General features: G+C 28.5%; 1 protein-coding gene across 1 annotated transcript; it reads left to right on the top strand.

Annotated features, from left to right (window-relative positions):
- Positions 1 to 13,285: 13,285 nt before the first annotated feature.
- Positions 13,286 to 17,199, top strand: LOC129972298 (uncharacterized). Its single transcript, XM_056086385.1, has 2 exons — positions 13,286 to 13,381; positions 15,968 to 17,199. The coding sequence occupies exons 1-2, from the start codon at positions 13,378 to 13,380 to the stop codon at positions 17,077 to 17,079; spliced, it is 1,116 nt and encodes a 371-aa protein (XP_055942360.1). The 5' UTR covers positions 13,286 to 13,377; the 3' UTR covers positions 17,080 to 17,199.
- Positions 17,200 to 25,361: the final 8,162 nt, after the last annotated feature.

Genomic DNA, 25,361 nt, shown 5'->3' on the forward strand with positions numbered 1-25,361 from the left:
AAAAAATAACTAGCAATATTACTCTTTTCTCAGATTATACAATATTTTTCATATTATTATTAGCAGAAGATATTGATTTATCTGAAACGTTTAAGGTATGTGTCATTAAACTAAAAAGCAATGTTTAAACTGTCTTCATTACAAAGTGTGTCCCAAAATTAACGCAAGATTGGAATTTCCCACCATTTTTGCAGTAAACTGCTGGTAAACTTATTAAAAAAACATTTGACAGCTAATAGTTTAGGGTTAGTAAAAATCTAATGTTATACAGTAAAACAACGTATTTTCCTTGTTGAACAATATTTCAAAAATAATGAAAATCTGACGCCGCAGTTGGCCCGCTAGATCGTATACCTTAACACCTCGGATTTCTTTCTACGGGGCTATTTGAAATGAAAGGTTTATGCTAACGAGCCTACAAGCAAGCTTGCATTGAAGGAGGTTAAACGCTGCATCGACGAAATTCAGCCACATTTATCCAAAATGATCATGGAAAATTTTGACAAAAGAATGCGTATATGTGCCATCAAAACCATTAAGACCATTTGCCCTATATGTGGGAGATAGCTTTTTGAGTACATTTATTAACGCAATTGAATGGTATGTGAGCTCTGGCAAAAATAATTCCTTGTGCTTCAGAATTCTTGTAATTTCTCCTAAAAGTGCGTTAAATTTAACTTTTCTAAAATTATTATTATATTAATTATATTATGGTATAATTTATATATATACTATAGTATTATGTAACATCATGTTTGTGAAACAAATAAGAACAGGCAACACACTACCATTTTTTACTTCCTAGCATATTTAGCAAAGAGAAAATATTGTAATCGTCAAAAGATTCGAACTTGAAATTTTGACGTATCTCCACGTTTTATACTTCCCGGATTTCGAAAAACATTGTTTGGAAAATGTCCGTCTGTCTATCTGTCTATGAGTAAGATAAACCAAAAACGCTTTTAGATAGATATTTGAAATTTGGTATAAGGTCTTTACACAAAATTTGCAAATTTCAACCATGTTTAGAATAAAATATGTTTTGAGAAAGACCGTCTGCCCGGCTGTTCGAATACAAACTGATACGCTGATTACAAATGAAATTTAAGAGAAGAGAACAAGATACATAAAATTCAGTACACTGATTTAACATCTATAATGTTAAATCTGTGTACTAAATCCAATCTAATCAATATTTGGACTAAATACAACGACGGGTTGTTTGTCTGTCTGTCTATACATTCAGAAACATGTAGATACGATAATTCAAAAATGAATCATTTAAAAATATGAAATTTGATATGGGATTTTTTTTTATTACGAGTGCAGTTTTGAGTCAAATTTTTGTTTCAATCGGTTGAGGAAGAACGTGTCTAAAACTATTAACGGCATGACGGAGATTAATCGCCAAATATCTCGCCAAGGATGGCAAATAGATTCAATAAAATGCTAAATTTACACCAAAAGTTTATATTTTGTTGTTATTGTATGCCAATGTTATGCAAAGTATTCTTTGGCATGACAAGTTTATTAGACAGAATGCGAGAAAGTTTCGAAAAGACCACACTCTCTGGTTATTTGAAGTGGTAAAGCAGATTGACTATAAAGCAAGAATTTCGCACTAAATTACCAATGTAACGATAAAGGAATTATGAAAAAGGAACGATTACTATCAGATTGATTTTCGTCCTTTTTAATGCCACGGGCATTTTATGTCTTGTTTTATTTTTTTTTCTGGAATTTATTTCTTCCTCATACCTTAATTTCTTTTTGCATTATGCAAAAGGGGGACATTTAAAAATCTTCAAGAACCATAATCTGAGAACTAACATTTGGTGGTTTTTCCGCCGCCAGGCGTAAAGTAATTTTAGGTAAGAGTGTCGTAGGAAAAAAAAATGTTTCAAAAATATAATTCAAGAAAGTTATGTGAGATTAAAGATAAGAATAAATGTTTTTGTATTATTTTTTTTATGTTTAAGCCTGTGTAAATGTGAAAAAATATCCGCACTTGACTTTTTACTCTTTTATCTCTTAACTGCTTCAGATGCAGAATTAAAATACTTAACGCCTTATTAGTTTCGCAATTAGCCAGGTAATTATAAATATTTTTTGGCTTTTTTATTTCAAGAGGATTAAATAAAATGCTATTTCGTTTATTTAAAAGAATACAACTAATGTATTAAAATAAGTTATATAATCATAAAGTTTATTCCGCAAAATTAATTTATTTTATGTGAATTTTTGGTTTGTGTTACATTATATATGTTAAGAATTCCTTAACATAAAAATAAATATGAATGAAATTATGCTGTTATATTCATAATTAATAATAATTTAATGAATTTTAAATAAATTATAGTAACTAATTTAAATTCAATCAGTTGATAATATAATTTTATGAATAATATTATTTTATGATTTAAAGTATAATGTTTCGAAGACAATAATTAAAGAAATATTTTTATAATTATTTTAAACACTGTAATAAACATATTATTTCAATTGACAATTCCAAAAAAATAAATTTATAATTAATTTCTTTATCCGAAAGTTGCTCTCATGTAAATTAAACAATTTAAAGGAACTGGGGACAGTTGAAATCCAGAAAGCAGCGAACTTGAAGCTTTGCATACCTATTATAATCAAAACAGATTATTCTAAGAATTTTAAATGTTATTTAAAATGAATTTTCGTGTCATGGCCATTTCATATAAATGTTGGATATGTGTTCTCCCACAAAAGAAAATCATACAAAGATAGTTTTAACAAAAGAAAAAACCTTCAGATCTTTTATCAATTCAAAAATGGAATTATCTGCGTTTTAACAAAGATAAATAGTCTCACGGTGCTGATAAAGATAAAAGTAAATAGTTTTTTTTTAATTCCATGTTATAAAATTTATTTTATGTTACTTTATTTTAATTTCAGACGCCTGTTAAAAATTAAAACGTTTACCTTTACGTCCCATTCCTGTTTATGAAACCGTTTACGTTTCACTTTTTTGGCTAAAACGAATGCATTGTAATGTTTCTTTCTTAATTTCTGTTTTCTTAAATACTGTAATCGACAAAAATTCGAATTTGACAAACATATGTTGGAGCTATATCTATCTGTGAGCACATTTCACAGAAATTCGTTGAGAAAGATCGAGGACGTATATGGTCTTTACATAACATAACGATATCCTGTGTTCCCGGTGCCTCTAACACTGAGTTACTTAACCGATAGGGCAAGCGCAAGATGGAAGGAAAAGAAAGGGAAAAAAACTAAAATTTGATAATTAACATTGAAGTATTACGATGGTAGAATTTAAACTAATTTTGATGAGTGACATTTTAATCTTAGCTATTGCGTGATCTTAGTATATGTGAATGGGATTTATTATAGAGTGTGGATCTTGCAGCTAGAAAGGCCATTCGATGACAGGTTAAATGTATATGATTTTTACAGATGGAATATACATGGTCTATACACATAATATGTACATTTCTGTCAGATTTTAAAGTAAACCCATTCACAATTCGTTAGTCTGTCTGTTTGCTCTACTATAAATGAACAAACTAGATTCGAAAAACAAGCAGTTAGTTAAATAAAATTTAATCCATAATTTTACTATGAAAAGTGCAAAGCCGTATCATATTTCAAACGGAATCTCACAACCCTTTCGCTTCGATCAGTACATTTTCATATGTGAATGTTATAACTCAAAAACTCTTAGACAAACTAAATTTGGTATTAAAATTATAATTACAATCAAGTTTTGGGTTTAATCGACTGAAAAAAATGTTTTCCAAAATTTGTATTCGTTTTCTTCACTATACTAAAGAAACATAAAGTACTCCTGTGCGAGAGTCTTAAAATAAAATTTCCACCACTCTTGGTGTTCATAGTCTTGTACAATACCCATGATTTGCTATTATCATCATTATTAGAGAAAAAAACGGGAAAAATTTCTGGAAGAGCACCCTCGTTGGTTTCTTCTTTTTTTAAAAAGGGGGCATAACTTTGATTTTTTTCAGGTTTTATGATAAAATATTTTCCTCATTTAGCAAATACAATCATTAAACAAATCTTAAAGCCAAAGCACAGTTATTCTGATTTTCTAAATTTATTTTCAAGCTAATATAAGAATTCGTTTCTTGGATTTGTGACAATGAAAACCTTTCATCAAAGTTCTTAATTTGCAGCGACTCCCTTTCATCTTTACATGCCTTAAATAACATCGATTCCCTAAACCAAATAATTGTTAAAACACAATCCAATTTGAGTTTTCTTCAAGGCAGAGGTGTGCAAGTTTCCTTTTCTTTTGTTAGAGGTCATACAGGAATCTATGGCAATGAACGCCAAAGAAGCGACGAAACTAGTCAATTCCATTCCTATGAGCATTCCGAAATCTTATTTAAAGAATGTCTTTAAAGATAAAGTTATATCTGAACGGAATACTTTATATCAAGCATCGACTAATGCGCAGCTCACTAAGGAATTTATTGCATCCATACAGAGACGCCTAAAGACTAACAACTACTTTGAGTCGAATTTTAAGCTTATCCAGTTTCTGACCGGGCATGGAAACTTTAAAGCCTATTTAAAACGATTCAATTTGTCGCCGACTGATAGGTGTTAGTGCTACAGTGGTGCAGTCCAGGATGTCAAGCATTTGATATTTGAATGCACCAAATTTATTCCGGAAAGACGTAAACTCAAGAACTGCCTTCGAAAGAACAATATAGCTTGCCTCCTCATTTATCTGTCTTTGTACAGTGTAAATCATCCTTCATTTCCTTTTGTACATATATCAATAGTATTTTTCCCAAGTATGATTTAAACTTTACTTCAGTGTGTTTGCCTACATATATTTGCATATATACTTTTGTATTTGTATTTTGAAAATTTTATTTGATCATGCTTCTTCAATTGTTTTATATCATTTACTGTATATTTCTGTTACTATGTGAGCAATTTTATTTCATTTTGCTTTTGTTTGTGTATCTACTTGTTTTTCCCTAATTTTCTTTCTTCTTTTTTTTTGCATTTGTGCCTGCGACCTTATATTTGAAATTTATTTTACTGTCAATTGTGTACTGACTTACATCTGTAAGTCAGTGGTATACTTGTTGGCACGCATAGAGAACAAAAAAAATATAAGAATTCAAAAACAATTTTTATTTTTTAATATTTTTTTATATTTTAAACATTTCTTTAGAAAAAATTTATTTTAAATTACGTTTTATTGATTTTTTAATAATTATACCTCAGAAATAGATATTATATATAAAAAAATTATTTTCAGAATTTTTTTGAGGTCGAAGTTAAAAAGTTAAAATTTCGTATGACTCGCAAGTTACAGTGAAATTTTTTTTTATTTTAATACTTTTTATTATTTTTAACACATTTTTCAAAATTAAACTGCTAAGAAAGATTTATTTTAAAGAGAAGGACGAATTAAATTTATCATATTCATCCATTTAGATATTTTAATTCCACAAACATTTTTATTAAAAAAATTTATTGTAGGAGCAAGAATTATTTTTAATAGAATGTTGGAAAAAGAGAAAGCTATCTGTCCTCTAAGTTTTATTTCTTTTCCAGCACGTTTTCCTTTTAAATGAATATTTGAATTTGGGAGGTGACTTTTGATACATGCTTTTAAATGCATCAAAGCTAACCAGAGCAATCGCATGTGATCATTTTAACAAATCAGGCATTAATAAAAATAAAATGTTTAATATGAAAAGATGATATACGCACATTTTACATTCTATAAATTTAATTTCTCTTCCAAAGTAATTCATTTTGCTTTTAACAAAATTACATACTTTTCATGTATTATTCATAAAATATTTGCAAATTTTGAATGCAGTGAATTTCGCTTCATGTTTCATTATTGTTTATCACCGTGAACTTGAAGTGTTTTCAGGAGGAAGAATTTAGATATCCATGGAATATTTCTGAAATATATATGTATCTTATTTTTCAAGAAATAGCTCTTTTGGAAAGAGAAAGTTTACAGATGAATGGAATGGAAATCGGGAATAGTATTTTTCTTTATGACTTAAAAGCATTTTTATGTCAGGAAGCCAGTTGGAAGTGGGTATGGTTTCTTGTATTTTACATAAATGTGTATTCGGCAGTGAGAGAAACCAATAAAACTGGGAAAATTTTTGCAGGATATTGTAGCCAAGAATTATTAAGTTAAAATGGAATTTATAATGAATTTATCTAATACCTTGAATATATTAATTGCATTGAATTTATTTATTCCCTTGAATTTATAATAGAAGGATTAAAATGCAACAGCTACTTAAAATTCAACCTACAGCCAAATTTTTCGTATACATGAACGTAGAAAAAGAGAGAAGATGTGAATATAATAAAGCTATTAAATAATTATAAAAAGTATCCCTATGCATTTTCAGAGATAAATTTTAAATATAAATCTACCTGGAAATTTACTAATATGTGAAAGAAATAGATTTGAAATTCATAGTAAAATCCAGCAAAGATGCAGCTGATGAATAGATGCAACTATCAGCAACCCTATACCCTATCTCTTATATTCATATCATTTCCCTTTTATTTATCTCTATTTTTCTGTATTTAATTATGAAATGTGTTAATTTTGATTTGAATGTTTCTGTCTTTAAATTTGTGATAGATATTTTAGACTAAAGTTGAAAATATGTATTTATAATATTTGCAGTATTTAACATCCAGAGTCAAATTGGTCTGATTAATTATTTTAATATTAAGTTAACACTTTAGCTTTACTGACCTAAACAAATATTTATGCGATAAGATTCGCACACAGCAACATATAATGTACGAATTTTTAAGGTACTTCCATTAAGATATTTAAATATTAGTTGAAAATAATTCTAATATAGTTAGCAATAAATAATAACCAAAAAAAGTGTTTAGATTTCAATTTTGCTGGTTTTTTAAGCCATAAATCTAAATATACGGAAAAGAAATTACAATAATTTCCTGTTCAAACTTTCTTTCGTAAAATTTATTTTGGCTGGCAATAAATAAATTAAACTCTAACAGCGCAATTTCAGAAAGTAGATGTCGTTTCATTTATCAGCTGTGCTCAGGTCCATTAATCTACCTGAAGCCTCTTTAACCAGGACACGGAAGCGGAATCATTAACAATACTAATAGGAAATGTGAACCCAGAGTCATTCAAGTTTGTTCTAAGATGGGGGATCATTATCATTTCTAGTCTTTGTTGATGTGCGAGACTCTATAAGGTTATGTGACTTGAGGGTACATTATAACTCAGGATTCTACTGAAAATAAACGTAGATTCAGTGTTATTCGAAATTATACATTTCTGTGCTGGTGAGAAATGGTTAGCATTGATCAACGCATTTGGTTAGGTGTATTTCTGTTTAATTTAGATAAAAAAAACTAATAAAATAAACATTTTCTTTCAATATTAATTGTACAGATTAATTGTACAGGCACATTTCTTTCTAAAAATTATCAAATTAAATTTTAAACGATGAAATATTATCACCAATGAAATCTGTCAGGTAATTGAATTCAATCGGCATCTAAGCCTTAATAAAATTTCATTAATCATTTTATAAAAACACTTGTTGTGTTAACTTTCCCTTAAAGTGTTCAAAACAATTATTCTTTTATTAAATATTGTGGGAATATTTAAACGTTATCAATTATGCAATAATAAGGCTTAGATATATTTTCTGCTCAAGATAAATGGATTTTAATGAACATATTAGAATTTCAAGTTTGCCTCATGTAAGAGGACACTGTTCACGATTATTGTAATTTTATTTATATAGAATTACTACGACATAGTTAAAAGGAAAGGTAATTTTAACTATTTACAAACCTCACCAGCCTCACAAACCTCTTCCAACCAATGAAATCTGTCAAGTAACTGAATTCAATAGGCATCTAAGCCTTAATAAAATTTCATTAATCATTTTATAAAAACTCTTGTTGTGTTAACTTTCCTTTAAAGTGTTCAAAACAATTATTCTTTTATTAAATACTAGCCGCCTTTGGCGACCAGCCGGTTCGCCAATCTTAATGCTCGTTAAAATTTTAATAATTAAATATTTTATGTAATTTCTACTTTAATATCTTCTTCATCAAATATTTTAAAGCTTCAAATTTTGATAGACATGAAATTCACTCTAAATAATATAAAGTCCTTCAGTTATAACATAATATGTATCTCTCTAATTTTCTGTTAGTTTCGGTAGAATTCATGCTTAAAATTAAAATGGAAATGACTAAACTGCAATTAATATAATAATATTTTTTACTGAAACAAAGCATTTTTTTAATAATATGATTACTGATAATAGGGTCACTGAGCGTTTAAACATTATGGGCACTAAAGAATATCTTTCTTAAGTTATGTAATATCTCAAGAATTTGTCAACAAAATTTTCTCAGATTCATCATGAACAGATCGATTCATTAACAATGTTTAATTTTAAATGCATCAATCTTTAAGAAAATAAAATGAACCGTTTAAAATAATCGGTCGAAAACAGGTTTAAAAAAACTACTTAAAAAACGATGTACTTAAAACTATAAGCATATACAAAAAATATATAACTAACATAAATACAATTTACTTACAAAAGCATGCAACTAACCTAAAAATAATTTAAATCATTCGTTGATAACGGTTGTCATGGCAACAATCAGAACACAGTGCGCATGCGTGAATTTTCTTCGTCAGTTACGTTAACGCAAATGCGTTAATTTTTCTACTCCAGTTGGGGTAACGCTATGCAGACTATACATTTTTAATTTCCTTTATTCTGTGTTATTTTAATTCAAAAGTACTTCAGAATGAATCTGAAACATGGATTAATTAAAAATGTTTAATTTTAAATGCATCAAACATTAAGAAAATAAACAGAATCGTTTGAAATAATCCGTCGAAAAATATTAACCATAGCCTCATTACTATTGGGAGAAAAAAAAACATAAGCCTTACTGATTTGGCGGTGGAGAAAATGGAAGATTTTTTTGGTGGGAAAGTTAGTTTTTAATTAATAATTAAAATTCTAATTAAAAATTCGAAAAAAGGAACCCCAGGTGCACATTCCCGACCTCCAAGGTATACATGTGCGAAATTTGGTAGCTGTAGGTCAAACGGTCTGGCCTGTAGAGCGCCAACACACACACACACACACACACACACACACACACACACACACACACACACACACATTGAGCTTTATTATAAGTATAGATTATGGGAATATTTAAACATTATCAATTATATAATAATAAGGCTTAGAGATATTTTCTGCTCAAAATAAATGAATTTTAATGAACATATTAGAATTTCAAGTTTGCCTCATATAAGAGGACACTGTTCACAATTATTGTAATTTCATTTATATAGAATTACAACGACAAAGTTAAAAGGAAAGGTAATTTTCACTATTTATTAACCTCACCAGCCTCACAAACCTCTTCTCACCATAAAAATATCCTTTTGAGCATATGGTGCCTAGGTGTTAAATAATTATGTGAATCAGTACCTTTTGCCATCACTCGGCATGCATTATAATTATCCACATAAATATAAAAATGTAGACATTTATCAATATTTTGTAAATAAAAATCTCAGTAATCACATTTTTTTTCTTCACATCGGCTTGAAGAAGCTAAAAATGTCAATTTCCTTAATGATGAATTCTACAAAAATATCATTTGACATTTTAAAAATAATTAGGAAAATATCTTCAGTGGCTGTCAAATCAACTTAAATGATGACGCTTTCTAACTTCGAAACTCTCCTGTTAAAGATGTTAGAATTTAAGTTTCCGTAAAAGAGTTGTCGACATTTTTGACAAGACATTCTCGTGAATCTTCATAATTCACTACATTTCTCTAAAATAATTAGATCGTAGAGAACGATTCATGACTCAGTCTGACACAAGTTATTAGAATTTTAATAAATGCATTAAAATTTCAAACAGAATTCTTGCTTGTATCTGTGAAATAGGAGACAGTTCTCAAATTATTTCATTTATATAAAGTTTATATAAACTAATTGCTAAAAGTTATCCATATGAATATGGCAATTTTGGATTAAACATTATTCATTATGTAATGAATCGCTTTAGTTATTTCTAAGAAATATGGCTTGGTATTCACTCATGATAATAAGCCGTGAAACTGAGGTGAATTGTATTCTTAAATAATAACTGTTGTTTTTTTATAATAATATACCATAAATAATTCTGGTTGGTAGAAAACTATCAAATCTGTAGAATATTTAATTTAAGTAACCACAAAATTTTGGTTGCGTTTATTTTCAAATAAATGTCTTATACATAACTTAATGATCAAGATTCTTCCTAGAAAATATTTTAAGCATCAGATTATGATTGACATTAAAGCCGAGTCATTTTGACAGATTTAAATCTGTTTTGTTTATTGTATACAGAATTCTTCCTAAAAAACTCCAATGATATCATAATTACAATGTCAATAAAAGTTAAATACCTGAAAATCTATTTCAAATTGCCCTAATACTGTAATTAATAATAAAATTATACTTTTTCACTTTTCAATAAATGTACAATTAATTAGCAATTTTTTTTTTCTTCCTTCACTTTCAACAATGGAATAATATCCCACGATTAAATATCTGATGAGAAAATGAAAGCGAGCCATAAAATTTATTGTTGAAAATGATGCGAAAAATATATTTAAAAACTTGTCAAATTTCAGGAAGAAACTACTCAGCAATAAACTGGTATGATTAAATAATATTTTTTTTTATTTTAAAAAATCTTTATTTAATGAATCATTAAATTATGCTAAAATTCGTCGAAAAATCCCCAAATCCAATTTTTTTTAATTAAACTTCTAATCATTTTTTTTAAGACCAGACGGTCTGCCGGTCGAACACCAAAACACATGTGTACAGAGGTATATTTTTTTTTATTATTATTATTAATTGAGAAGATAAGCCATTTGCCATAACTTTAGTCATTTTGCTAATATTTGCCATTTTTGCTAATTTATAAATGGGTAGGAAATTACAACTAGATTTTGTAGATATGTAGCATGGAAGTCACCACCACTAGATAAACAAAAAAGAAAAGTGAAAAACTGTGATGTGCTTACCAGAGATATGATGTTCAACAGATTGTTCTAGGTATGGAACGTGCTTTGGTTCTAGGTACTATCTGCAGCATGGAAAATGTCATTGTGGTTGAAGTATGTCATGTCTAAAATTTCAGAAACATGCTGCTGTTATTGGTTGTTTCAGAACTCTGAAACAACCAATTGGCTGTTTCATTGTTTACTGCTTAGTCTGTCTACCGCTGATGATTTTCATGCTACAGGTATAGTTTGGACACTATTTTTTATTTTATTTATTTATTTATTTTGCAAATTTTATTCAGTTCCTGTGAATTGTATAATAGTTCCGATCCCTTATATCGGGATAGGATTGTTTTTTTTTTAAATCAACTGGTATGTCCACTTTAGACTAACTGAAAAAGTAGAATTAATAGAATGAAAAAAATTGAATCATGAAAATTGAATCAATGAAAAAAATTGAATAGAATAGAATGAAAAAAAATGAATTGAAAATTATTATGTGAAATTTTATTTATTTTACTAATTGGTAAATTATTTATATTACAAACCAAAGTAACTAAATGCTATCCTTAAAATAGTCTTTAAAGAAATTTACTTTCAAATTTCAATTTCTTTTGATAAATTTACTGCATTTAAACTAGGGAAATTAAATCAGTATGATGGTTAAGATGTAAAATCAATTAGACCAACTAAAAAGGTAGAATTCTTAGAATGAAATAATAGATGGAATCGGAAATTATTATTTGAAAGTTTATTTGTTTTACTAAATGATAAAAATCAATAAAATATATTATTTGTTCCTAAGTGTGCTACCGTTTAAAAAAAAAAAAAACTTTTCAAAATCTATTACGTTATTGGTTTTAATATTTTCATCTATACTCAAATAATTTTTTTAATTTATTATTTTTTTCCTTCCAGAAAATTTTGGAAAGAAATTTAGGAAATCTGAGTACTTTTCTTCAATTCATATGGTTAGAGCTTTAGAGCTAGAAATTAAAAGGTAATTTGCGTTCTACTATAAACAAAGTTTGAAATGAGCTTAAAAATTATAAAATATATTTACAATTTTTATGAATATTTTAGAAAATAAACAAATGTTAAATGCTTAATTTAATTATTTAAAATACAATTGCATTGCTACTCTAAATTAAAAAAAAAAAAAAAAAAAAAAAAAAACAGGAATTTGGTAAGTTAAGAATAACGTTTAACATTTAAACGTAAAGGAATCAGAAATGTTTCAAGAAAATATCTGCTATCAATATCAAATCAATCGATTCTAAACTATGTAACTTTAAAACGTAAAATTAAAGAAACAAATGATTATTACAAAACGTTATTTACATCCAGACTTCAACGATTAGTAAAAGGTAGATTACTTTTCTCATTAAAGAGAGTCATTAATGAAATTCGATTTTAAATGCATCAAATTGATTTAAAAATAGTTTTTATCACTTGAAATATTAGGATTGAATACATAATTTTAATGCTCTGTTTAATAAATTTGCATGTTGATTAATCCGATAGAGCTTTCATTTTGTAATTTTATGTAAGAATGTTTGAAAGTATTCTTAAATTTATTCTCACTATTTTTAATTTTATACATGTTTTAAAAAAATAAGAGCTTTTAATTTCACAAGCTAGAGTAAACAGATTCTAAGAATTTATAATTCCTTATAATTGTTTTTATGCTACAATAATTTCTTCCGTAATTTCACTATAAATTTTAAACAGTTAAATCATTTGCTTTTTAAAATTTTAAATGAAATATTTAAATCTCTTTCCTCAGTTTGGCGATTGATAAATATGTATTAATATATTCCTTCGAATTAATATGAAGGTGTGAATAATGGTCTTAACAGTAATTTTATTTTAATATTTATACGTCCATCAATATTATTTTCTATTGCACAATTCGAACCAACGGGATTTATTTTTCTAAATGAAAAGATTCAAATCAATGCGCATGATAATCGCCAATTTCCTAGTGTTGCTTGAAAACTTGCATAAAACAATCGCCAATTATGCCAATGAAAAGATAAAGGCGCTTATCTAGTAGTAAAGAGCAAGAGTTATTGCACCACGTTGCGATGATGTTATAACCCTGATCATGAAGAAAAGTTCTTCGCCCAACGTTGTGCAATCTGTTTTGTTTGATTATATAAACGAAAGCGGAAAAGAACTTGACAGTTCAGTTGACACGACTAGTTTCTACTACAACTTTACGTTCCGAAGTATCGTACACACTTTCGAGTTCCCGCTGTAAACATGGGTAAGAACAGACTTTATTTTTTCGCTTCTTTCTAATTTTTCGTTCTGGTATTGAATGTTTTTAAACTTAACTGTTTTTTTTTAAACTTAATAATAAAATGGCCAATAAGTATAGTTAATACTTTATTAGCTATTTGTAAATTATGAGTGAAAGGTTTAATATAATAGTACAAATTTTAACTGCTTATTTATTTTTAAGAATAAAAATATATGTAAGAATTTACTATGTTAGAATTAATTCTATTTCTTATTGGTTAAACATTCTGATATTGTTCTATTTTTAATTTTGACATAGATGCTTTTTTATGTTGTTGCAGAAAAATAATACGAAAAATTGTTGTGATAATGCATGGAAAATCATATAATTTATATATTTTTTAAATTTAATTATTAATTTTATGATTTAAATTATCGATATTCATTTTCATTTTATGGATAATTGAATAATTGTGTTTATTGGTTATCAGGGAAAAATAAATAAAATAATTTTCTGCAGCGCTATTGGTTCTTATTCTTTATCATAGACTGTTTACTAAGCATTTATCTGGCTAAGACTTTTTGTTTCCATTGTACAAACTTAGAAACCTCATATAAACTTAATTGTATTTCTTGAAAGTTTTCTGGTCATATTTTTTCTCATCTAAATATTGACTATTCTTATTATATGACTACAATTTGTATTTGACTAGCATTATCTAAATTGTATGACATTAAATCCATGTTTTATCCTTTAACAAATATGCTATTTAATAGATTTTAAGCAAGATGGAATTTTATTCATCCAATATGCTATACACGCATTGGAATTGTTTCTTTGGTACTCATAATTAATTAAATAATGTAAATAAATATTAACTAAAATAAAAGTACTATTTAAATATCTTGTTGTATCAATAGTTTCATAGTTTTGAAAAAGCATTCCAAATAATTTTATAACTGTAAAATTTTGTTTATATATATATATATATATATATATATAGTAAAGAAACTGTTTCAGAAATGTATTAGACTGAATTATTTCCGAATATTTGCTAAATTTGTTCATTTAAAGTAGTGTGGGTTTTTTTTCCTACTCTCCTTAACAAAATTGTAATTTACAAAACAGGAACTATATATTCATACGTCTACATTTAAATTTAGTATATTTTGGAATTATTTCATTTTACTATGTTATATGATTTATTTATAATATTTTAGTTATATAAAACTTTTGTAGTAGGGAAAATTATATATATATATATATATATATATATATATATATATATATATATATATATATATATATATATATATAATTTTAATTCAAGCGGATATTTTGAAATTATTTTATTTTTAGTCTTCTTTCTTAAATAAAAAAATTAAATTCGATATTTTTATTAAATTTATAAAAAAATAAATAACTTCAACGAGTATTTTAAAAAGTGCTTATTTTGTTCTTCATCAAATATATATACAGTTTGCTTTCTCATTTTTGTGTATGTGCTTTTTTTCTTAAATAGTATGGCTTTCCGAAGTTTTTTTAATCTTAAATTCTAATAATTTTTACAATTTGTGTTTTTTTAACTCATATAAAAGATAATATCAGTCATCTTAAATTATCTATCCTGTTTGGAATTTTTTTAAAAAGTACATATATAAAATAAGGACTTTTTGATATTTTGGAATATTAGTTTGGAATATTTTAGAATATTTTTAAGACTTAAGGTGTAATCATAATCCTATAAGAAAATGTTATCCGCTCTGGGAAAGTGCATTTATTAATTCTATATACGGAATCTAATTCCCTATTTCATTTAAATAACATTTTCTGTTCCCTAGAAATCTTAAGTCAAGTTTTCTTAGTTGATTTAAATTTTTCGAATTTTTCTTCCCATTTATATTATTGAGAAAATATCTGCTAAATAATATGTCGCCCCTAACTCCCCCACATGTCTCTCTCTCTCTCTCATTTTTGTTGTTATTACTGCATCTTTTTATTTCACATGAAGTTCTAAAGCAGAATATTCCAATTAGCAGAATATTTTTTTATGATTTTAAGAAGGCTGAATTAGCGTTTCAAGGAATTTTCTAGAATATTTGGTTTACTTAGCAAATGTATATCTTTAATTGCAGAAATTAAAAATTTACAATTATAACCGTTTTATTCTTGAAAGAAACTAGAACATTAAAGATTAAGGCAAAGAAGAGAACAATTTAATTTTTAAAAAAATGACTTTCCTATAGGAATATTAACCGATTTTAGAGTTAAAGAATCTGCTTCCTGAAAAAAAAAAAAGAAAAAAAAAATATTACATGCTTTCCATTGGTTTTTGAAATCTTTTTTTGATTATCTTTTTACAAATATTTCTAAATTTTTTTTCCCTTTTTTGATAAATTTATTCTTTATTTATAACCATAAATATAAAAGATGTATACACTATATCTATATTTTTATTAAAAAGGTTTACTTTTATACGAAACTTTTATATTATACGTTCATGTTTCATTCTAAAAATTTCATTTATAAATAAAATAATTTATATAGCCTGAAAAAGTTATATTATCTTTAATATATACTAGATTATAATTTTTTGCTTTATTACTTTAGGAAAATCAAGAGAAGAAGCGCCTTCGGGCAACTTTTCTTTCAAAAAAGAGAGTGATCTCTCTCCAGTTGACCCTTGTCAAGGCTGGGTCAATCCTTGCGAATTCTGTGATAGGAGGTTTGGCCAATGGATAGATGCTGATGAAGAAAATCTCGCCAAAGTACCAACTAAGCCTGGAATTTTCCAAATGGCATTTAAGAGCAAAAATACTACTGAAATCGTTAGCATAACCCTTGACACTGACGACGTCCAAAAGGTTGCTTACGAAACTGTTGATAAAGCCAAAGAACTTATTGCAGACAAGAAGTCCAAAGTTACAAAGACTGTCATCCTTTGCAGGTGGATGGTATTTAAGAAAGGCAATGACAAAGATATTGCAGTTCTCTATGCTCATTGGCATAATTATGATGTTTTACCAAAGTTACTGAAATCTTGGCCAGGTCTGGACAGTCTTCAAAAGACAGATAGTCTAACATTTTCTGATAGATTACAAAAGTGGTGCTACCCTAAAAAAGACACTTTTTGGAAGAAGCCAAAGCAACAACCTGCAAAATTGGTGGAGGTTGTTAAACAATGTAAATGGACAGAGCCTTGCGAAATTTGTGATGCTTATTTCACGAAGTGGGAAAGATTGGATGATGTTATCGCCCGTCACAAATCACCTGATTCTACTGGAATCTATGAGCTCGCCGTGTTTTATGGAGAAAAAGTGGACAGGGCTGAAATAGATTACTGCCTCGAGAAACCTTATACTATTAAAAAAGAATTGGAACGTTACAGATATTGGAAGGATTACTTAAGAAAGAAAGAATACGCTAATAAAAATGCATTTCTGCAAGTGCGGTGGATAGAGTTGCGAAGTCCAGAAAGTGACAACAGTTGCTTTCTGTATGCTCACTTGTTCAATGGTGACCCCGAACCAAAGGAATATTCTCAAAAAGGAGAAGAGATACTTGAGAAAAACAAGCGCTTTATTTGCCGTATTCAGGATAGCAAATGGTGTTATGTATTAGAAGATTTTAAAAATCATAAGGAAACTAAATTTAAAAAGAAGAAGAATATTTTGAATGCTGTAGAGGAAGATATACTCTATCTTAACTTCATTGATAACTGATGTTGTATATTATTTATAATTCATTATGTGTATTTTAAAGCACAATTTATTAACTAATGCTATGCTGTATATTATGTATAATTTATTTGTAATTAATTTTTTTTATTTTCTCTAGTTTCTGTCATATTTGTTATTTTGTGTTTACTGGTTTTATATATTTTAGAATCAACAGTTTTTTTTTTAAAAAAAAGGTCAATTTATGTATTTAAAAATTAATAGTAAATGCTTTGAAGTTTACTTTTCTATATTCAAATAATATAACTTGTTATAATGTTTAAATTTTACAAAAAAACTTTGAATCGAATATTTATTTTAAATTGTAAATCAGAATTTATTGTATCTTTTCAATTAACGGTTGGAAGAAATAATTCATTTAAGTGGTTTTATTTATAAATAAATAAATTATTTTATAAATAATTTATTATAAAATACAAAAATGAAAAGTAAAGCAATCACATTTTCTTAAATAGTCAGTGTTAAATAAAGAGCCCTAAATAAATTATTTTAAACGGTCAGCTGCAATTTGTCAAATTATATACTGGCTAAATAGTCATTTAATCAATGCATAACTAATGTTCAAAATGGCACCTTATTTTATCTTGCATCGTCTTTAGTTAAATGTGCATAGTATAATTAAGGTGCATTCTGAAACAGTCATAAACAATCCTTCAATGTAAGCAATTGTATGTACTCTATGATCTCTTGAACCTGTAGTTTGAATTATTTGTAAATAAACTAAATTGAGAAATCCAAATCTATTACCTATTTCTTTTTTCCTAAACTATTTTTTTCTCATAAAAAAAATACTTTCGGACATGGAATATTTCTTTAAACATGTCATTCATTAATTAAGGACATAAACTATAAGAACAAATTAATTAAGCATTTAAAATCTTAATTAATTTATTAAAAACAAATAGCAAAAATGTGTTCTTGGCTCTTCATTTTTGGAAAAGTATTCGGAATGACTTTTAAAAAAAAACAATGCATATGTACTTTTGCTAACATGGAATAGCGTTGTACGGTAAGTACAGGTAAGTTGCAGGTCTTAATATGGTACTTTTGCTCCCAGTTGTTATCAATAACTTAAAGTGACTTGGAATTTATCATGATACATTTTAGTCTCATCATTCTAATTGACTTTAAAATGCGACATTAAAACGCTTAGTTTTTCCTTCAAGATACTTTTTAAGATTGCTATTCAGGGTATGTATATATAGATATACATCCCCTTACTCTCCATGTTACAAGTCAATGGTACAGTACATATTTTTTTATTATATGTTAAATAACTTCTAACGTAATTTCTTTAAATTCCTACATTTCGTAGATTTTCGGCCAATCAAACTTTCAATATAAAAGTTCCATTAATATCGAAATGCAGAGCAATTTACTGAAGATTTATAATAATAAGAGGATTTGGAAAAAAGTGAAGGAAGTCCTTGCTAATGACAGAAACGGTTTTATTTTTCATTAAAATAACTTTTTTTTAAAAAAAGCTAACATATTAAAGGATAAAATTCTAATTTAATGAAAATTTGCTTCAAGCACAGTTCGATAGGTAAAAGAATTTCAAATGTTTTCCATTTTAGGCAGGATATCAGCACTTCTGCTCGATTTTCTACCTTTCGGTCAAAATATGAAATTTTTTCCTGTCATTTTAAATCGAAACTGCATATTGAAAAGAGTACGTGTACAAAATTTAATCGTAATCGAGATAATAATGTCTATGTGAGAGTAATTTAATGAGATAATTATGTCTATATGAGAGTAATTTTAAATAAATTTAATCGTGAGAGTTGCTTGATTTGGATCATACTGTACTTACTGCCGTAAAAGTTTGTTGCATAGCTTTATATGTTATATTACATTATTCTTTTGAAAGGTTGGTTTTCAAAGTCCTGAGCATATGATAAATATTAATGCATGCGATTCCTTTCTGCAAACGATTAATCTTTTTTTTTCAAAAATTTATACAAGGGGTGTTCAAATGAAAAGGTACGAAACGATACTGTAGATATAAATGAAGACTTTATTCAAAGTATGCACCATAGGCCTCAGCAGAACGATCTCATTCATTAACGAGTTGAAGGATTCCTTGTTCCCAGAATTCCTGTGGCCGTAACGAGACCCAGTCCATCACAGCTTCTTTGAGTCCGCCATCCAAGGTCCACTGTTTCTTGAATTCCTAGAGCACGGAAGAACCATTAACTCCAATGTGTACTGCGAGAATCTTCAAAGACTAAGCAGGTCAATCAAGAGCAAAAGACAGGGGCTACTCACGGAGGATGTGGGATGTGGTTCTGCTTCATGATAAAGTGCGTCTTCATGTCTCTAGGGTCACACACGCGGTACTGACCAAGTTCAAGTGGGAGCAGCTCGAACATCCGCAATACAGCCCTGCGATTTTCCTGTGTTTGGTCCGTGAAAAAACATCTGAAAGGGAAATGCTTCAACTTGGACGGCGAACTCAAAAACGCTGTGAATGACTGGGTCTCTTCATGGCCGCAGGAATTCTGGGGAAAAAAATGCTTTGACTCGTTAATCAATGGGATCATTGTGCTCAGGTCTATGATGTATATTTTGAATAAAGTCTTCATATATAACTAAAACGTACCTTTTCATTTGAACTTTGAACACCACTTGTATATATAGGTGTGTGTGTGTGTGTGTGTGTGCGTGTGTGTGTGTGTGTGTGTGTGTGTGTGTGTGTGTGTGTGTGTGTGTGTGTGTGTGTGTGTGTGTGTGTGTGTGTGTGTGTGTGTGTGTGTGTGTTTAATGCATAACATTCCATAGGAGCAATAATCTTTCTGAAGTATCTAATCCTTATATCGGAATCATGCATTTCTAAAACATATTTATAGCATGATATTTATATTCCTGAAATGCATAAATTTTCTGACTGAAATACTGACAGTCTTTTTGCATTGCTTTAAAAGCCAATGAAAGTGTTCTGCTCGTGGATTGTTGTTATTACTTTACCCTTCTACTTTTACAAAATCGTTTTTTTTTGTATTAAAATTCTTATTGCATATAGTAAAATTCAAGATTTTTATTTCGACCGACTCCCAGCCTCCAACTAAGTTAAAAAAATTAATATATGTTTACACCTCCAGTGTAAAAAAGACATGAAAAATTTTACTTATCTACCGTGTTGTGTATTTGAGCTACTATATTCACATATATACGAATATATAGCACATAAAATAATAAAAGTTTTCGCAAATTATATTGAAAATATGATGAGCATTTTCACTTCTAATGATAAAGTCAAATAACAAATAAATTGTACTATTTGTGTCTTTTTATTATAGCGTACATGTACCAAAAATGCGAGATATACAGAGAGGCTACCAATCAAAGTATACCGTTCAAATTTCATTAGACATCTGCATTATTAATGCAAAATTCTGACAGCAAGTTTCATTCAACTAGAAACTTTCTTTTTCTTTTCTTAGTTCTTATGTTTATATTGAGACAAGCAGGCATACTTCCAAAAATAATTATTGTTATATAATTTTATCTGAGATGTTTAAAATTGCATAATTCGTGGAAATTTTAGTCTTAAATGATTAAACATTTCTTTTTTAGACCTTAGTTACAAAAATATTAACAAAAATAATCATTCTTACTTGAAGACAAATGTGTAGAAAGCTGCTTCTGCGATGCAGTTGTGTGATTATCAATATGTTTGCATATATAGCTTTTGATTTCCTATTTTTGCACTTTCAATCGATGTAATTTTTTCAAAGTTTGATAGAAATTTGTAGTATTGGAGAAAATATCAATTTTAAAATTCATCTGTTTAACTATCACGTGTATAAATAAATAGGTAACCATAGTACTTAAAATGTTCCTATTTGTTCAGAACAGTTTAAAATTTGAAGGTTAATGAAAATTTCAAAAGCCTCTAGTATGATGAGAAGAGTTCCCCAACTGCATGTATAATAGCTTCAAAAATGTTACAGCATTAACAAAAACAAGAAAACGATTTTATTTTACTCATAGAAAAATAACCACCCAAGAAACCCAAAAAGAAAAAAAAATAGAAGTAGCTCGATCTGGGGAAAAAAATTAAGGTGACTGCCTACGTTCGAGACAATTTTTTTTTAAAAGGCTATTTTTTAAGCTTTAATTAGTGTTTTCTAGTTAAGTGTGATATTATAAGAATAAAAATCTATTTTAAAAAATTCTGTGACTGCCCCAATTTTTTTTAATTGTCAAATTTGATGTAAATTTTAGCAAAAATTAACCAAAACGGTTAACACTCTACACAAAATTCTAATTCAGCAATTAAAATTTTCTTTGCACATATCATACATAACATAGTTATCTTCAAAATGATCTAAAATCTAAGAGATTTATTGAAATGCAAAAATATTATGAAGGTTTTTATGTTGCAATGTACACATTATTCATAATTTTTCAGATATTTTCTAACAAAAAAGGCTATAAGTAAAAAAGTATTAGATGTATAACAAAACTTTTAATTCATTTCATAGACAATGATATAAAGATCATTTTCTGAAAATTTCATTAAAAAATATTAATTAATGCTGGAGATATCATGTTAATGGTTTACAACTTCTATCGAAAAAATTATTTTGAGAAAAATGAGTTTAAAGTTCACAGTTAATTTAAAAAAGCATTTCCTCTTAATAAATCAGTCTAAAATTCTCCACATTTATAGGTCAAACCTTCTTTTACTTCATGCATTGCACATTTTTTCTTTCGCTGAGCTCTTTTTTTCTTTCTTTGAACTTTTGCAGCTGGTAATGAGTGCCTTTTTGAGCTACAAATTCGCTCATAATCAAAAAGCTTTAGTCCTTTATGAATTTGACTACCAACTTCTATTTTCAATTGATTTAATTGCGGTCGACCAATTGGCATAGTGGGCAGTAATAAGTCACGACACTCAAGCTGCCATAGTAGGTAGTGGTAAGTCGCCACACTTCAAACGAATAAATGTTTTTTTCTACATTTCGCATGTGAGTAAGCTGAAAAAAAAAATCTTGAAGATAATTGTGCAGCGAGCTACTAATGAGATGTAGTAATTTGATTAGCACCAATTACGCTTACAAGTTCTTCTTTTTATCTCTTATATCTTCATTTTGCACTTTAAAAAATACTTGGTCCGATTTCAGTTATTCCTAATTTCAGTCAAAGGAAAAATCTTTTATGAAATTATTTCTCACAAAAGCAAATTATTTAGAAAAGATAATCCTATAATAAAGTTACGCATTTCGAAATTCACAGCTTGTCCTACATTTTATTTTAAGGTATTGATTCACAAAGGAAAATATAATCAAAAAGTGTCAAAGTCGGAAATATGAATTACTTAAAACACTCTGTTTAAAGAATTTTCGTTTAAAAAATTGCGAAAAAAAAATGCATCATCAAAACTTATTGCGATAGTTATACATATTCCTTCACAGTACAACTTTAAAAAAGAAATACTTTCGCTTGTTTTCCCAGTTTTGATTTCACTGAAAACCATTGTACTTTTGTGATTTAAGAATTAAATGTCACTATGAAAATTTTTAAGAATTATGTTTTTATATCTGTTCGTCAACATTTCGCATAAAAAAAAATCTCTTTTAAATCGTTTTTTTTTAAGTTTAATAACTTGAAAATAACTTTTTTAACTTTAAAAATTTTTATACCTTTAAAATCACTTTTTATTCACTATTAAATTTCATATTCGTAAATGTAACTTAAAAAAACTGAACATACAGATTGATTCATTTTATATGTTTCATTTATTATTACAAATATCCAATTTGAATGTTGGAAAAATTCTATACTAATACAATTTGTACAATTTGAAAGAAACTGAACCTTAGATGAAAGGTACCTTAAAGTGGTAAAAAATAGTTCAAGATTTTCACATGTTTATACTTATTTAAAAGAATATCTTCAATATTCTACGCTTCTATCTCAAATTTTCAAACTCCACAGATTAGTAGGGAAACATAGCTGCGATTAAAACTGCTGATAATTTTTTTTCCTCAAACTTATTTCAAACGATTGATTACTATATATATTCCAAACATTTCATGAAAATTACCCTTTAACTAATTTTCCTAAAACTCTATGTAAATGAAACTATTTGTGAACAATCTCCTCTTCTACAAAGACAAACAAGAACTCACCTTGAAATTCTAATAAGTTCTTTAAAATTCAAATATCTTGAACTAGACGGAACTCATGAATAGTTTTCTAGGTTCTAATTACCTCAGTAAATACAACGTAGCGTGAAGATCTGCAGAACTGCAATAAAAATGTGGAGAACTGTCTAAGACAAGCTAAACTGTGAGATTAAAGGATTTTAAAGAGTGATTTTATGAAGGTTCAAAAAGGTATTTCTGAAGCTGATTTCATAGCATTGGCGATAGTTTTCCTATAAAATTTACAATTTGATATGCTGTTATGGTTTCAATTTATTTGATTTGTTTCATATATGTAAATATTAAATTTTTTGAGCTAATTTTTACTAACTTCCTAGATTTTCCTCGCTTTTATGTCTTGGATAATAATGTTATATAGAATTTCGTTTGTTGATGTCCGCACATTAACTAATAAAGGCTAAGGAAAGTAAATTTACTGACTGCTCTAACAAATACTAAATGAACGACAGATCAATAAAGTCCGATATTGGTTACTAACTTGGCGACAGTTTGAAGACTAGCCAACAAAAACTGAGACTGTTTGAGAAACTTTGAAGATTCGAGATCTAGCGTTTGTGATACAAAATTCTGTATCCTGTTACAGAAACTATGAAAAGCTAAGAGACAAAGTCAAAAAGTCGGTAATCCAGTCGGGAAGGGCCACGGTGGCCAGGTGATAAGGTCTCGGCCTCAGAACAAAAGGGTTTCAGGTTTGTGTCTCGATTCCACCGAAAAATCGACGTGTAAGCGGGTCTGGTACCGTACTAAACTGTCCGGGCCAAACGTCCTCCGCTAGAGTGGCGTAGCGTGGAGAGGGGAGTGACAGCTCAGGTGTCGGCCTCGTCATCTGACTGCAGTTCAAAATTATGAGGTCCATCCCAAAACAGCCCTAGTGTTGCTTTAAAACGGGACTTTAATATAACCGTCTGTTTTTTGGATAACTCTTTTTATGATGATATGTTTTGTTTAGTAGCGGTTTGCTGCTTGTTTGCTTACTTGGGTACGCTTCGGGAATATTTTGTTATTGAGGATTCATGTTTTTATTTAGAATAAAGCCTCGTTATCCTTTTCCGAGACTTGGATTTTTCACAGAAGCCTGTGGGCGGATTTTTTTACAGTATCAGTAATAATATACTTTTGGTGGCACTAGGATGACAACTACGAATAAATCTTGTTGAAATAAACATGAATTAGGTAACTTTAAACTTAATGTTAAATATTGCAAACTTGAAAAGTGTAGCAAAAAAGAAAAACAAGTTAAGCTCATTTTCCAATTAAAAAAAACTGAATATTTTTAAATGCAGAAATGTATGATTCAATGAGATCGAATCATTAATTTTGCCATTTTCGCTTCAGTAAGACTTTACACATTAAAAGGTGGGAGTTTCATCGATTTCAAACTATAACAAAATACAGAATATTGTTCAAACTATATATACTTGAAATCATCAAGCTAATAGTTTAGAAATTGTAAAGCAAATTTATGAAATCTGATAGAATTATATTGTTACGAAATTTCCGAGGTTCGTTTGGATAGTGAGAGTTATATGGTGTGGAGAGCGCTCAATCAGCAGGCGGCAGTAGAAAATAAAACAACGACGTTTATTTACACGAAGACACACAGGACAGCACAAAGACGACAACTATATACAGCACAAAAGACGATTAACTTCAGCCGAGACGTGCAGCATACAACCAGATTCTACTTCAAACAGTAGCGCACAGCTTAGTTCAGCACTAGCTTCACTCCGTCGCTGCTCCACTTATCTCTGGAAGGCCAGTTCTTCACCGTCGATTCCGACTACTCTTCGACTCCACTGGTCCACGACGACTAGGCAGCTGCAGGACTGCTTCCTTTTATAGGTCTCAGGAGGCTGGGCTAGAAACCTCTCAACCAATCAGGAACGTTCGAGGCGTAACTCGGTTCCTACTGGACGGACAGGGAAAATTCTCAATGTTTCGGGTATAACCTATTTTGGGGCCAAAGTCGCCAAATTCGTCGCCAAGTCGCCAAATGGTCGCTAAGTCTGTCGCCAATCTCTGGGACCTTCTATGGAACCAACTATGCTGGGAAGCAGCATCACAGGTTCGTAACAATATCAAAATTAATATCCA

Source organism: Argiope bruennichi, chromosome 6 (genome assembly GCF_947563725.1).
Source record: "Argiope bruennichi chromosome 6, qqArgBrue1.1, whole genome shotgun sequence".
NCBI classification, from domain to species: domain Eukaryota; kingdom Metazoa; phylum Arthropoda; class Arachnida; order Araneae; family Araneidae; genus Argiope; species Argiope bruennichi.